The sequence below is a fragment of the Meleagris gallopavo genome, chromosome 2, assembly GCF_905368555.1.
Source record: "Meleagris gallopavo chromosome 2, MGAL_WU_HG_1.1, whole genome shotgun sequence".
Classification (NCBI taxonomy): Eukaryota; Metazoa; Chordata; class Aves; order Galliformes; family Phasianidae; genus Meleagris; species Meleagris gallopavo.
Genome location: NC_139405.1, coordinates 92,295,495 through 92,311,063, shown reverse-complemented (window position 1 = coordinate 92,311,063; position 15,569 = coordinate 92,295,495). Strand labels below are relative to the sequence as shown.

General features: G+C 35.6%; 1 protein-coding gene across 2 annotated transcripts in view; it reads left to right on the top strand.

Moving 5' to 3' along the window:
- Nucleotides 1-787: 787 nt before the first annotated feature.
- MYT1L (myelin transcription factor 1 like) overlaps nucleotides 788-15,569 on the top strand; it is a 127,176-nt gene continuing 112,394 nt past the window's right edge. For both annotated transcript variants that reach the window (XM_085217966.1, XM_085217965.1), the window contains exons 1-3: nucleotides 788-842; nucleotides 1,025-1,058; nucleotides 1,359-1,421. In XM_085217966.1, the coding sequence (XP_085074092.1) occupies nucleotides 788-842; nucleotides 1,025-1,058; nucleotides 1,359-1,421 (152 nt within the window). The remainder of the gene's footprint in view (nucleotides 843-1,024; nucleotides 1,059-1,358; nucleotides 1,422-15,569) is intronic.

Here is a 15,569-nt window from a genome sequence, read left to right as displayed (position 1 = left end):
CTAAGCCTGTGCAATTTCACCGTTGAAAATCTAGTGACAACAGTATGTGGAAGATCAGGAAAATCCTTGTGGCCCTATGGTAACTACTACCGATCAATGTTTATACTTTCAGCTCTAATCAGCAGCCCTGCCCCTAGCTGGGAAAGATTTAAGATTTCTGTGTGTTTATCACTGCAAAAGGAGTCATGTCTGATAGGAACAGTGTTTATAAAATGAAGGTAAAGATTTAGCTATTTTTATTGAGCGAGCACATTCCTGAATCTAGAAATACATATCTAAACAATGAAACATTGCAAACGTCACAGCACCATACAAAAAGATGTGAAATCTGTGAAGTTCTAATGATGACTCTTTATCTCCTTTTCGGTCGCTATTCTTTCCTCTCCCAGTGCAAAGTATTTGGTTAGAAAGCAACCCATATTGTGGGACCCATTGACTTTTAACTTTAAACTGTATGGAAATCTATTGCGCACTTGTTTCAAAATAAGGGCGTTACCAAGGCTCTCCGTTAGAAATACCCTTTAGAAAGTAAGAACTAGCAATTTGTTGCATAAAATGTAAAAATCAGGGCATGCAAATGGGCTGATTAAAGCAGAAATTACTGCATTTTCTGTTTTTAAACAAACGCGAAGATCCGAAAAATCCTTTGTAAGGTGGACTTTCCCTTACGGGATAAAATGGAATTAAAATAGTGTCAATAAATTGTGTGAGAGACTGTATCAGTCTGTGCATTGATAGTCTGTGCATGCAGGATAAGAACATTGACTGCCTGCTAATCTATTCCCAGATGGAGGTGGATGCAGACGAGAAGCGCCATCGCACACGCTCCAAAGGTGTTCGAGGTACGTCTCCTGCTTCAGTAAATCACTCAAGGCCCCCGCTCAGGGTGACCTTCATCGTCCAGAATCTCTTAGCACGATTCATTCTGACCCTTGCTTTTACACAACCTTTCTGGTAATTTTCTGTAGAAGAGGGGTACTTGTAATAGATGATAAATCTTTATATATTTTCCATCTCTCTGCAGTTCCCGTGGAACCAGCCATACAAGAGCTGTTCAGGTTAGTGCTCTGAGTGTAAAATGTATCCCCATTAGCAATTTAGAAAATTCATGCCTTTTAATGGGTATAATGCACTTTCAAGTTCATTGGTGGTTTGCTCATGCCCTGCTGCACTGATGAAATTAATTCCCTTGAGACTTGCTAATAAAAAGCATCCCCTCTTTTTTTTCCCTTCAGTTATTTGATTTCTTTCTCTCTGTCTTTGTTGCCCTCCATTTCTGTAATACCTCCTGCCTGCTTTTAGTATAATTTTTCTGCAGCACACCCGCACCTATATAATTAATTCTCTCCCTTTTGCAGCTGTCCCACGCCTGGCTGTGATGGCAGTGGTCATGTTAGTGGCAAATATGCAAGGCACAGAAGGTAATATCTATAATTTTTCATAATTATTGAAGAGATTTGGTAAACAAGTCAGTTGGCATGAAAACAAGTCAGCTGGCATGACCTTGCTAAACCAAACAATGATAGAAATTTGAAATTAGATCTAGAATCTATCTGGATTCATATGTTTTTTTCTCTTTTTTTTTTTTTTTTTTTTTCTTTAAGCAGTGCTTTTCATTTGTCTTTATTGCACTATGTTATTGAAAACCTTTGAAATTAAAACATTTATAAGTGCAAATGAGGACAGGTCCTAAACCCTCTTACAATACTCACAGGACCACTCTGTCCATTTTAACCATGGAGGTGAAATTCACACGTAAACCTAAACCAAGTTTTTGCTTGACGAATCTTGTTCCATTTTCAGTCTTCTTTCAGTTTTTTCATGCAGCTCATGTATTGCAAAGTAAAATTTGGCCTTGCTGACATGTTGGTGCCATTGTGATTTCTGTTATTTAATGAATTTTGTAACTAAATGAGAACTTCTGAACATTGTGAGTTTGATGATCTGGTTAGATTCAAGGGTCAAAAGAGTAAGACAAAATCATTGATAATAAGACCTCTGGATTCAAATATTACATTATACTTATACTTACTCGAGATTCTAAACTATGATACTTGGAGAGATCTCCATTAAGAAAATATGTTTAACCATTTACTGTTAATAATATAATTATGTTAATAATAGCATTATGTTACACATATGTACATGTGCTTCAAATTAATTTAGAACTGAATACTTAAATTTATCTGCAATATGGATGTTCAATGTTGCCTTGTATGTCTGTATAAAAAAACATTCATTTACTAAATCGTTCATGTATTAGTTTGAAAAAAAAATTTCAAACGTTTAAGCTCGAGGACACATTAATTTTTCTTGTGTGCAGTGCATTTTATTTAACATATTTTATACAGCAGACTGTTTTAAATGGCCAATGTTTTGGCCATGTGAAGAGAAATGTGTTCAAACTAGTGTTAAATTCTCCTGGAACTGTTATGACTTTTTTACTATTGACTTATTCAGATTTTAAAGCATTTGTGGTATTTACACTAACTAGAATGCATATTTAGCACCAGATTTGAGAGATGATACACAGTGAGGACATGGGACATGTTTTTTTATGAATTAAATGGAAATTATGCAGTTGGACTTGATGATACTTGTAGGTTCCTTCCAACTTCTGTTCTGTTCTATCCTGCTTTATCTTGTCCTATCCTGTTGTATCCAATTCTGTGCATTCCTGGTTAAGATATTTGTGTGAAAAATGCAAAATAGTGAGATATCAGTCCACTCAGTGTTAACAATGAATGAAGCTTAGGGACAAATCAAGAAAATACTTTAAAAATTAAAACAAGAAATGGAAGTGCCTGATACTAAAATTATTTTGAATTACATTTCTAAAATATGAAGTGTTAAATATTTTTATTTAGATTTATTTTCATTATCCTTTTTTCAATCATAATCTTTTTGTGATAGTATGAAGGATTTAGTTAAATTGGAACACTGATATATATAGCCAAAACCACTCTTTTTGAAACTATAGTGATTTCTCATTTCAAATCATGTTTTTCTTTCTCCATTTTACTCATGTAAATACAAGCTTCATCAGTAATTAATTAATGGCACCATATCCTTCTTTTCCTTCAGAAATTTCAAGAAGAGCTAGCAGTTAAATGACATGATTATAATGTCCTTTCTAGTTACAAGATTGTGACTACATTCATTTCTTTATGCTTCATGGGATTTGCACGCTGTTTTCAAAACCAATAATTTTGAAACCACACAGAACAAAATTCTTTAGCTTAAAAAAAAATCTAACTTTTCTTCTGAATTACTCTAACTTTTACTCGTGTTTGTCTCATATCAGCTTTTTAGGGGTAGAAAGAAGGGAAAGATACAAGGTTGGAAAGGATTACAGACAGTCTTGAGGCAACAGTTCCATACTTTGTTTTCTTAACATGATTCTTTGCCAGTACACAAACAGACAGAATCTCAGAACTGTTAATTAAGTGAAATTTTAGGGTGGATGTAGAAAAAATAAAAATTGGAAATATATCAGAAATTATTTTCTTCTTATGAATTCTTAAGTTTTTTTAAATTGTTTTCTTACCACTCTGATTGCCAATGCACTAATCAAAATATGTTTAACTAACGTATGTCTCGTTTAGTGTAAAAACAAAAATTATTTGTTGAGGCGTACAACACACTTATTTCCTGAAACAGCAATGTTTTTTCTAGTCAAATCACCAAGTAAGTAATTTAAAGTTTTTGAAAAATTTTGAAAGAATTTATCTTTTTTTTTTTTTTTCCTTCTAATTTTCTGTTTGGATGGAAAAACCCTCCAACATTTCTTCCAAAGAAATCAGACTATCTTATAAATTTTATGCACTCAGGTGCTGCCTAACTCAATTCCATTTAGACCCATGGAGCATGAGGTTAATGAGGTTAAGACTTTTCCATTCACAATATCAGACTAACTCATTATAAGAAATGAAATATATTTGCTTTCACTAGATGCATTCAGAGCTCTCTAACATTACTCTGTGTTGAGGGTTTTTTTAATAACATCATGAATTCTCTGGAATTTTTGATTTTGTTTTCAATCTAATTTTATTTTTGTTAATAGAATTTTATCTTTGTAATACCAATATTACAGTGAAACAATGTTCAGATGCTGCGTTAAACTTCAACTGAAACAAAAAGATCCTTTCAAATTTTCAGGCAAATTTAGGAGATGAGACATTGTTCTGCTGAGAAAATATCAAGTAGAAGTCAAAGGAGAGTTTTATCAATGTTTCATTATGAAATTAATTATGAATGGGCTGCTGACAAGTTCACAAGTCTACACCATAACTGTGCAATGCTAGAATTTGCCAAGGAAACAAGCAGGCCTTATAAGCCATTGAGGTGCAAAACAAGATTGGTACTACGATAGGATAAGAGTGGCAATGGCTTATTGCATCATTTCCATTTTTTTGGATTTTTCTTTTTACTGTAAAATTAAACATTGTATGACAGTGAATACTCTTAGCACTTAAGTGCAGTGCTTAATTTAGCTTGCTAGTTGGGAATGCTATCAAGTCAGCTAAGATGGACAACCTGCTCTTCTGGCCAATTTTAAATGGAAGATGCTAGCATCTTTAAAATTAACTTGGAGGAAGCATCTCTCCCAAAAGACTACATACAAAGCTCAAAAAGCATCCCCGTTTTGGACACTAAGGGGAAATGCCCAAAATTGGGTGTCTTAAGAGCAATCTTATCATTTTTCCATTTTAGTAATACCTAGAAACTTGAAGGACCATGGATTCTCCAGCATTGGCTAGGATGCAGAGCATGAGGCAGTGCCTCAATGTTGTACTTTACACAAATATCATTTGTATTTCCAGGCATCTAATATCATCTAGAATATGCTGCTAAAGAAAGGCTTATCTTTGTGGAAGAAAGGCATGAGTTGTGGAAGATATGTGAGGGAGGGAGGAAGGGACATAGACCCATTCAGGTAATTGTGGAGACAAGAAAAGAATTCCAATCTTAGGAGTGAAAAGCAGAGCTTCTTCCTGGACTCCTAATACTGTTTATTTTATTTCCTTAGTAGCTCTCCAGGTCCACTGTGGAGAGTGGCATGATAATGAACAGCGCTCTTACACTTCCCAAGCTGTGTATTATTTTTGGACAATAAATGTGTTCCAGATCCTTTGAATACTTTTAGCTGTGATCAGCCCACCTCAGTATATTGCAGTTAAACATTGCCCACTAGGACCGTGCTCTCAGAACTGTATTTGGGATGTCTGTCAGCTAAACGTCTAAAGAAAAAAAAATTAAGATTTGAGTGTTCTTGCATTGCAATTAGAAGAAACTTAGCCAGTTTCATTACTCAGCTTCAAAGAGAAAAGGATTCACGTTCTGTGTATACTAATATAAGTGTAAAAGCAAGTCCAAATTTGTGCCCAAGTTATGCAGGTAAAAAACCCATAGGTGTTCTAAAGTAACTGAGCAGTAACTGTGGCCTGTTATTTACCAAGTAGATGAGAGTGATGGCTTTGAAAGCACTGCACATTACTGTGTTGTGATGAACTTAGCATTACTTTTTTAAAGTAAACAACACATCGTATACCCAATAGCTGTTTAAGGTTTTTCATGTAAATAGGTATTTAGACAGACTGTAAAAATTTTAACTAGTTCCCACTAAAAAAAATGCTAATTACATGCAGTGGCCTATTTTAAAAGCTTCTTAACGTTGTTTAAGCTATTTTTCCAGTAACAAAAGCAATTAGATTCTTTAATGGACTAATCACTTGCAAAATATGACATTCCTCAGAAGAAAACACATTTTAATAAATGGGATCCCTAAAAAGAGTCTTAAGCTGATATGTAGAACTGTATGTATTAATTTAGGATTCTCTTAATGCATATACTTTATATAAGTGTGAATTTGAAAACAGATAAGAACCATTGTCTGAAATTTTATTCTGAAATATTATGTATCAAATTTAAGTGAAGAATAAATTATTAGGGTCAAATGACACTCTCTTCAAATACCGATAGAGCTCTCACTATATAATGAATTTCAATTTGATGAAAATAAGAATTCAGATGAAATAATGCAACTTATAGATTTCATCTACCAAAAAAATTGTCCATAACTTGTCTTCCATACATATTGCATTTGCACAGGATTTTTTTTCATTAATCACTGTGTTGAGAAGAAGCAAGTCTCAAAAGTGAGGAGAGGAGGATAATTCCTGGATCTATAGCATATGAATTGACCCCAGCCTTATAAAATGTATTGTGTTTTACTTTACCAATAAATGCCTTGAGATCAGCCAGTTCTTTGTTGCTTTTTGAGGCTGTATGTTTCTTTGTATTACATTATGCAGGCAGGATTGTTTTGATTGTCTTTTAATTTTTGAGCATGAGATTTGACACTCGATATAACAGATTTATTTAAATCTATAAATACCTTAGAGTTTAGCATTCTTCTGATTATGAAAATTTCCCCACACCCTTGTATTACCTCGGCATTATATGCCATAGTTAAGTCATCTATATTTTAGAACAGAGTGAGAGAAATAATTCCGACTTCCAAACTTCAAAATTAAAAGACTGAAATGTCTCTCTCTTATTAGAAAATTATTGAATTTCTCTGACTTGTTGTGCCATATTTCTTATTCAAATTTTTTCATTTCATATACCTTTTCACCCACCAGTTTGATTGCCATGGCTGCAGCCGTGGGTGAATAATTGCCTGTCTTCACAGGAGCATGTTCTGGAGCTAAAGTCGAGTGCTTGCTTCCTGATGTATGCCTCATTTGAATTCTGCCGACAGCCTAGGGGCTGTATTATTCATGCCTTGACAGATAGCACTCACTAAAAGCGTTGGAACAGGGCCAGGTACTGGCAGAGAGATAGTGGAGCATTGCAACTTGCAACTGAGAGGAGCATCTATAATACAAAAAAGAGAAATCCTCATACCTCCCTTTTGCTAGTCTCACTTTGATGGAAAATTCATTTGCATCAAAATAAAATACCCTAAAAATAAATGCATTTTTTTCTAAACCATGCTTGAAAGTTTAACACAATTTTCCACATTTAATTGCAAAGCTGATTTTAATTAGTAAGGCCCTGCATGTGAAAAATGAAGATTCACTTGGGTGAGTGTAACACATTGCAGTGTCTGCTGAATGCTCTAATTAATGTATGGCTGCTGTACAACAGGGTGCACTGTGGGATATTTATGAAAAATTCTGTGCACACAGCCAGTCTATCTGTATTTTAGTTCTTGAATCTGCAAGAATAAATAACTTTTCCCCCTTTATTCTTTATGAGGATATCATTGTGCATGCCATCACTCCATCCATAAACTTTATGGCATGCTTGTCCTTTTTAGTATTTGTCAACGATATTATAAATCAGAAACGGGGACTTAGATATTTTAACATTAATGTGATAGTAGAGCATGTTTGCATGATGTGCAGAACCCGAGATCCACTGATGCATTTATGTTAAAGCCTAACCACAAAACAATGAGGTCCTTATTGTTTCTTGCCTTTATGGTACTGTGAAAAATCCCACTGAATACTGGAAATGTCGAGAAAGGTATATTTATTTCACTCTCAGCTGAGAGACAAACTTTAATATAATGTTAAATAATGATAAAATGATCTACAAGGTATTTACCTGAGGATAAAATAACCTACTTAGGCAATTTCATTCTTTCATTTACGTAATGTAATTCACCGTTCAGAATTTGCAAAAAAAAAGAAAAAAAAAAAAAAGTTAATAAATGGAGCTTCATTGCTTTGTTAAATCCAGCTAGAGAAAAATAAATAAATAAATAAATAAAATGAAAGAGCATAGGGATTTTCAAGCAGAACACTGCAAACAATAAATAAACGTGCTGGCAGAGAATCCATAATGTATTAGAGATCTTTATTGGCTGCTGTCTGGATTCGGCAGTATATTCTTTGTCTGATTGTTGATTAATGATTAGGAAGGTACAAAGTTGGGTCTGAAATATCAACCAGATGTACATCAGCAATTGGTGTGTGGCTCTGCATGTTAGCAGCCATTGTCTAGTGTTTCCAATACAAAAGAGCTACAGCTTAATTCCTCATAGCACCTTCTGGACTGGGAATAGCAATTTCAGTGGCAGGAAGTTTCCAGATCTTTGTGTACCGGGAGTACTAGCTTAATAAAAGGGGGAATAATAAAAATGACAGGCGGGAGAGTGTTGCCCCAAATGTATAGTGACAGCAAACAGTAGGTTTTGGATGAGTTTTCTGCTGTGGGTCCCTAGGCTCGTATGTTGCTGAAATGATATTGAAGTGGTGGGTGCTGAGAATGCTTATACAGCAGTCCACTTGCAGCTGAAGTGTTTTCTGTGGAAGGTCTACTTTGAGATTTCACTGTCAACCACAAAGTAAATGAAAACTATGCAGGAATAATAATAATAATTATTATTATTATTATTATTTTTAAATCACCCAGTAGTACTGGGGAGATCAATTTCCTCAGGAAGATCTTGGAAGTAGCGATATACTTTTTTTTTTTTTTGCCTATGGGAAATTTATTTAGTTGGCCTGCTAAGATTATTTTGTTCTCCTAGCAGATAAATTATTTGAATAATTTGTGCTTTTCTTGATGAAACAGAGGATCTACTGAGTTTATTCACATTTCATCTACATATGCCTCTGTTGCTCCACTTGTAAACAAAGAGAGAATTTGAAGCATCTTAAGATGTAAAGAAAGAAGCATATATGGGGCCCAAAACTCTGTCTCTCATATTTATCTAGTATTTAAATGAAGGCCTTTAAGCGAGCATTGACATCAGAAGAATTCTAACTTCATATCTTCTGGATCTTCTCTTTGGAGATCTTCAAAAGTTGCTTAGACATGGTCCTGGTGCTGTGTGTCCTTGCCTGAGCAGAAGTTGAACCAGATGGATCCAGAGGTCCCTGCCAACCTCTTCCGTGCTTTGATTCTGTGATAAAGGAGGGAAATGAGGCATAAAAAAGTGAGAAGTAAGAAATAAAAACACACTTATTAGAAAAAGCCAATAAAGAATGGTGCTTCTTGTTTTTTGTTTGTTTTTTTTTTTTCCTAAAAATACACTGATATGTCTTTAAAGACTTACATTGAAATTCTTCAATAAGTTGAGACAGTTCTTTCAAAGACTTCACTTCTTATTAGTGGTTGGTATGAAGTACTGCTTCTCATAGTGTCAGCTCAGGATAGGGAAAGGAGAGGTACTCCTGAGACATCTTTGATGATAATAATAAATCTAAGTAAATATACCCACAGTACAAAGTCAAATGCCCAGAGGTTAAATATCTCTTGACGATGTCTTCAGCACTATGCAGCTCAGGACTCTATAAAATCTGATTGCTTTAACCAGACAAGTAGACCTACCATATCAGTTTCCTGGCTACTCACCTGAATCACCTTCCCAGGCAAATTTTGAAATTGGCTAATTACACGAAACTTTATGCTTTTTTGCGATTCTCAGGAATCAGCAGTGCTGCACTTTCAGTACGAATGGTACGTATGGGGAAGTGGTATAATGCCGTAAATAGTCCTGTGGCTGAATTCAGGCTTGTGTCTTAAATCAGTGATTTTTCATAAAATTTGTAATGTTGCAAAGCTAAATGAGATAGGACAGGATATGACTGACATTAAGAGCAAGAGTCAGCCTTTTAAAGGAGTTGGCTTTAAGTTCAGATGCATGGGGCTTCAAACAGATACTTCTGCCATTTTTTTTTTTTTTTTTTTTTTTTAATTTAAAGTAATGAGCTGGATGGATGAACAAATAGTGAACAAATGATTTCTCTCCAGCTGATACTTGTTGAAGGAATCCACGTGTAATATGCACCTGCATATTTTCATCCTCGTAATGTCTCTAGGGGAAAATTTTACCTGTTTTGCAAACAGGGAGTAAGCGTTCAGAATAAAGCTAGAGCTAAAAGCCATCATGCATTTCACTTCACCTTTAAGTCACTCAGTCCAAAATGGGGACCCTCAAATTCCCTCTCTTATTTTGTGTCTCACTCTGAAGTCGAAGCAGGCATGTAACTAAAGACTTGTAGAACTATACTGTAAGATTAAATTTCTCAAAATTTCTAATGTGCTACTAAGAAACATTTATTTGGGCATCCTGATACATACTTCATTGCATCCTAAGCATAATTATTATATCTGTAATTGTGTATCTGGTTGTTCCAGTAGTTTTCCAAAAACCTCCAATTTTTGATCTGTAAAAACACGCCACTTGCTATTTTATTCTTTATAAATAAGATAGAACTTAATAGAAAAACTTCTGTTTACTGTAAAGAAGTTAGTACCTATTTTTACCTAATGCTCTTCATCTGCTTTTGTTTTATGGACAAAAATGCATCCAAAAAAGAAAGGGAAGAGTTTTCTAACTCTGAGAATAGAGAGCCCTAATTCCAGACCCAGCATTAGTACTTCATATAGAAGACAGATAACCATTTTAAAGAGAAATAGAATTCAGTCTACACAGGCAGTAAAGATCGTGTAAATGTTGTCTTCTGCATGAAGCATTAGTGGGCACTCTCAGTGCAGATTACTATAACCTTCTGAATAAGCAGACTTCTTTGATGTGTAAAATGAAGTATCAGTTACCACTGGCAAAAAAAAAAGGATATTAAACACCAATTTCTCACACATTCCTATATGCTCCATATTACATAATGGTTAAGGTTGGGATTCCTTCTCTGATCATCTCTTAATGAAAATTCATCTGAATTCATCTGCTTCTGTAAGAACAAAAGGAAGGCTTAAGGTACTTCCACTAGGAGTGGAAATTCCCCAGTATAAGAAATAGCTTCCTCCATTCCAAATTCTGCATCCAGATTCTGCTGTGTGGTAGTGCTTATATTTCCCTAGATAGGCAAAGAGCATACATACTTCACTGGGATGTTAGAATTCCACTGTGCAGCTCTGCATAGAAACAGAAAGCTGTAATGTATTAATTCCCTTGGCAAACAGCAGTTCGTGACTCCGCTACCACATGACGAATCTGCGTCACAGCCAGAAGTTGAGTCATGCCTCTGAATTCTACTCCAGTGCTTTTTACATTAGTCCATCCATCTCATATTAAAAGTTCATTTATACAAATATTAACAAATAAGTTAAAGTTTGTAGTGACAATAAGCATGTACTAGAAATGATGATGCATCTGTAATGCATAGGACTTGCTTGGTAATGGTATTTTCTGAGATCATCAATTAGGATTAATAGTATCTTGCTTCTTAATAACTGTAAGAACTATTTCAGGAGTAAAGGACAAGCAAACAGTCATTTCAACAAGTATGTATCGTGACATACGTAATAAATGCACTCTGAGATGTGAGTCTTACAGATATTTGTGTGTTACTCGTGATCGCACTAAGAAAAAGTGTGGTCTTGAAGCCTGTTTCTCAGAGAATTCTCTAGATATCCTCTACTTGTGAAGGGAAATAGGAGATATAAATTCCCAAGTAGATGGATGGCTGCTCTGCAGTCATCCAGTATTACAATAACTATATTTTATCATAATAAATCTTTTTGAACTGTTAATTTGAAATCAATTCACAAACGTTAACACAGTTGCCTCAGTGCATCTTATGATGTTAAGTATTCTATTTCAAACAACACTAAGGGCCATATTTCTTATGATGTTGAAAGGCATTTGCAATAACACATTGACTAAGGACTGGTCATACCAACTTTGGAAAAGAACAAGCTTAGGAAAAAAAAAAAAGAATAGATTGCTCCTCTGAAAATGTAGAAATAACTCTGACAATGTAATTGCGTGACTTAATTTCAAGAAGGGCTTTGGAATTAACACTTCTGGTTCCTAAACCACAGACACTTAGCTCTTTTTAATTTCATGCAGTATAAGGTATTTCTATCATTATGGTCTTCTGTCCCTTCCTCAATGGTGAGCTAAAAATTTCTTTCAGTGCTACTGGCAAGGAAAGTCTATTACTTTCTGAGTCATAGCACTGTCTCTACAGCACCTCAGTGTTCCTTGGATATACTGACACACTCAGAACTGACGTGCCCTGGCTTTGCTTAACTCTTGACTTAAAAAGAGATTTTAAGAAATCACACAGAAAGGCAGACTCAGGAATTGAGTCAGAATTATAAAACAAATACCATTTTAGAAAGAATACAAATAAAATCTGACTACTTTTTTAACTTCATACCTTAGAAATCAGGCTTGCTGCTTTCAGTTATTAAAAGGATGTAGGAGAAAGGACTGAACAGTTAAAATGGCACTGACTAGTTTAAAATGTCAGCATTTAAGCAGAACTATAAAATGGGGAAAGCATTCAGTATTTCTATCTACTATAATTGTGATTGTTCAATGAAAATTATAGCAGTCAGATTTAGAAATCATGCTCTATTGGACTGCTTGGGTAGAAACACATCAGAACAATCATGGTTAATTAAATTTGGTAGTAAGATTTTTTTTCCCCTAGTTTTATGTGTGTACTATGGATTAAACAGATCTTTTGCATAAGGAGAACTAGATTTTTTTTCCTCTTACACGAGATGTGCTTAGTCTAGTTTATGTTTGTTTTGGTGATTTGAAGGTCTGTTCAAAGCGAAATGACTGTATTTCTGATCTAGAAGTCTGTAAAATCAAGAACTCCCAGGAAAACAACAAAAAAAAATTTTGGCTGTTATGAAAAACAGGAATGACATCACAGTTCCTATTTATTAAGCTATAATGAAATTTACCATTTTATGATTCACAGACAGGAAACAATAACCTGCTAGTTAGATTGCAGTATACTTTTGCACTGTAGCAGAGAACTTGAAGTGACATAATGTCCATACAGCACATACAGCATCACAAAGTCACGAAGTGGTTGAGGTCGAAAGGGATCTCTGAGTCCATCTGGTCCAACCCCTGCTCAAGCAGTGGCACTGAGAGCAGGGTGCTCAGGTGGCTTTGGAATATCTCCAAGAATGGAGATCATTCTTTCCTTCTAAGTATTATGGACACTAAAATATTTTTTGATACCTACTCCACCTTCTGTTTAGAACATATAACTGCTACAGAATGAGAGAAGAAAAGTGTTCCACCATTGCATTTCTGCTATTGATTTGCATGGAAAGCATTTACACTTCTAGACCACAATACAAGCACAAATCTCTACAGCACAACTTAATGAGAACTTTGGTACTGAAATACAAAAGAAAGATCTATAAAAATCCTGAGTGCAGTTGATGAAACTGGTAATAGAAGACCCATTTATGCAAGCTCAGAGGTGCTGCCAGCTTAGCTGAACTGTGTAACTCAGTGCTTTTTACAGGCTAGAACATTTGAGATTTGCAGACCACAAATAATTACACCAGAATCCCCTGATCCAGTAGAGAAAGAAAGCCTTCTCTGGTCACCCTAACATGCAGGGCACAACTCTGATTTCTATAGCACAGTCATCATGTCCCCTTTCTGGACTAGCTAACCCAGGGAGCAACAAACTCCATCAGTTTCTACATCAGCCTGAGAAACAAGGGCAATGCTAATTCCCAAACCAGAGTCTTGATAAAAAGACAGTGGGTAAAGACTGCCTAGGATGAGGCTATCTTCTGCCCATGCTGTGGACAGGAGAGAGCTTTAGGTTTTCTAGAAAGAACAGAAAAGGAGAGAGAAAAAAACTAGGTTGGTGATTAAAAGAATCCTCTAGAGAGACCAGACTTACAGCCATAACAGGGAAATGATTTCAGCAATGCTCATTTAATGGTGCTTCATGTTTCCTAGCATAGTTACACCACAGTCAGCATGCTGAAAATGGAGACTCCTATGCTCACATACCTATATGTTCCCATTGGGTGATTTATTCCGTGAGGAACTTAGTCATTGAAACTTAAGTATTTTAAAATTAAGCTTGATGGCATTTAACTATTCCCCTTGGTGATCTGTGCCCCAGATTATGTAGGGACCATTTTTAAAAATGACTAACACATTGCTAAATGCCTTTCAATGAGACATAAGTTTTAAACATCCAATACATCAAAGTATTCAAATAATTAAAAGCAGTTGCTGAAGTGGTATACGTTTTCTAAAAAAAACTTGCTTTTCATCTTCTAGAACTGAAAAATCTATTCCTCTTCTTGCCATATTCTCGCTATATGCTTATTATTCCAGCCATTTCCCAGTTTTACGTTTTGGTTTTTAGACAGTATGTCATTCTGGACCTTTCTCTTTTTACTCACTGATCCTTGCTGCCTTTCCTGTCTGTTCATCTTTAAAACCGAATGGCTGATCTTCAGAGAAGGATAACTGCCTCATTTTCCTGTGAAACCTAGCCATAGGAGGTATATTGGCAGCAGATTTTCAATGGAAACCGCCGTTTCCACCCACAGCCCAGCTGCCACATTTAAATCATGCTGTGTGGGGCTTCCACTCCCTTGGGAGGCTATTTTCATTTTCCTCCAGAGACTCTTCTACAGTCTAATAGAATTCACTGTCAGATATAATAAGTAACATTATATACCGTAGTATTTTCTTTTTTTTTAATTGTGATATGAGTCAAGTTGAAGCCTCACTATTCTGGACTGGAATGTGATGGAATTTAATTATAATTTTTTGGCCTGAATTGACATCTTTCCTTTCATCTGATATATCAAAATGCCTAGATTAAGGGAAAGGCCCATACCTAGGCATCTGGCTTTTGGAGTAGGGTGATTAAGCCAGTAGGTAAGCTTTCATTTTTAGACCAGAGTATTTCTAATTATTCTAATCATGAATAAAACTTTGAGAGAAAAAAATGAACTGAATGTCAAAGATACAGTTTTGTTCTTTAATTCTGCCAATATATTCAACCAATTTATCTGAGATAGGTGAGCTTCTATTATAGCAGAAATACTGCCTGCAGGACTCTCTGATACTACTACAAAGCAATCTCTGTGTGCTGCAAAAAGAGACTACTTTGGTTGGTTGTCAGCATAAGCAAATACACATCTTTCAAGGTGTAAGTCATGGCGGGTGGTTGCAGCATCATTTTCTCAGAGGGGAGAATAATGCTCCCCACTAATGGCCCTCTACTTCTATGGTGTTGAAAATCTTAAGCCATTATATTTTTGTCTCTTGTTGAATGTGCCCTATTACTGCCACACAGAGCGAAAGTTAGGGCAGGACTAATGTGCAAGCATAGAAGGAGACTTGAATTGCTCTAAAGCATCTCTGATAGAAATTGCTGATACTCCAGTTGTTGAAAACTAAATAATACTGAAATACCTATGCCCAAGAGGGCTACAAGAGGCCTTGGATCTTTAACAAAGAAGGGCAATATAGCTGACAAAGAGTCTGGAGCACAAGTCTTCTGAAGACCAGCTGAGGCAACTGGGATTGTTTAGTCTGGAAGAGACTCATAGGAGACCTTATCGCTCTACAACTGTCTGAAAGAGTATTGTAGCAAGGTGGGCGTCAGCCTTTTCTCCCAGGTCTATCTAGAGATAGAATGAGAGCTGATGGCCTTAAGTTGTACTAGGGAGGTTTGGGTTGGATATTAGAGTCATAGAATCATAGAATGGCCTGGGTTGAAAAGGACCTCAAAGATCAATTAGTTTCAGCCCCTCTGCCATGGGCAGGATCACCAACAACTAGACCAGGAAAAAAA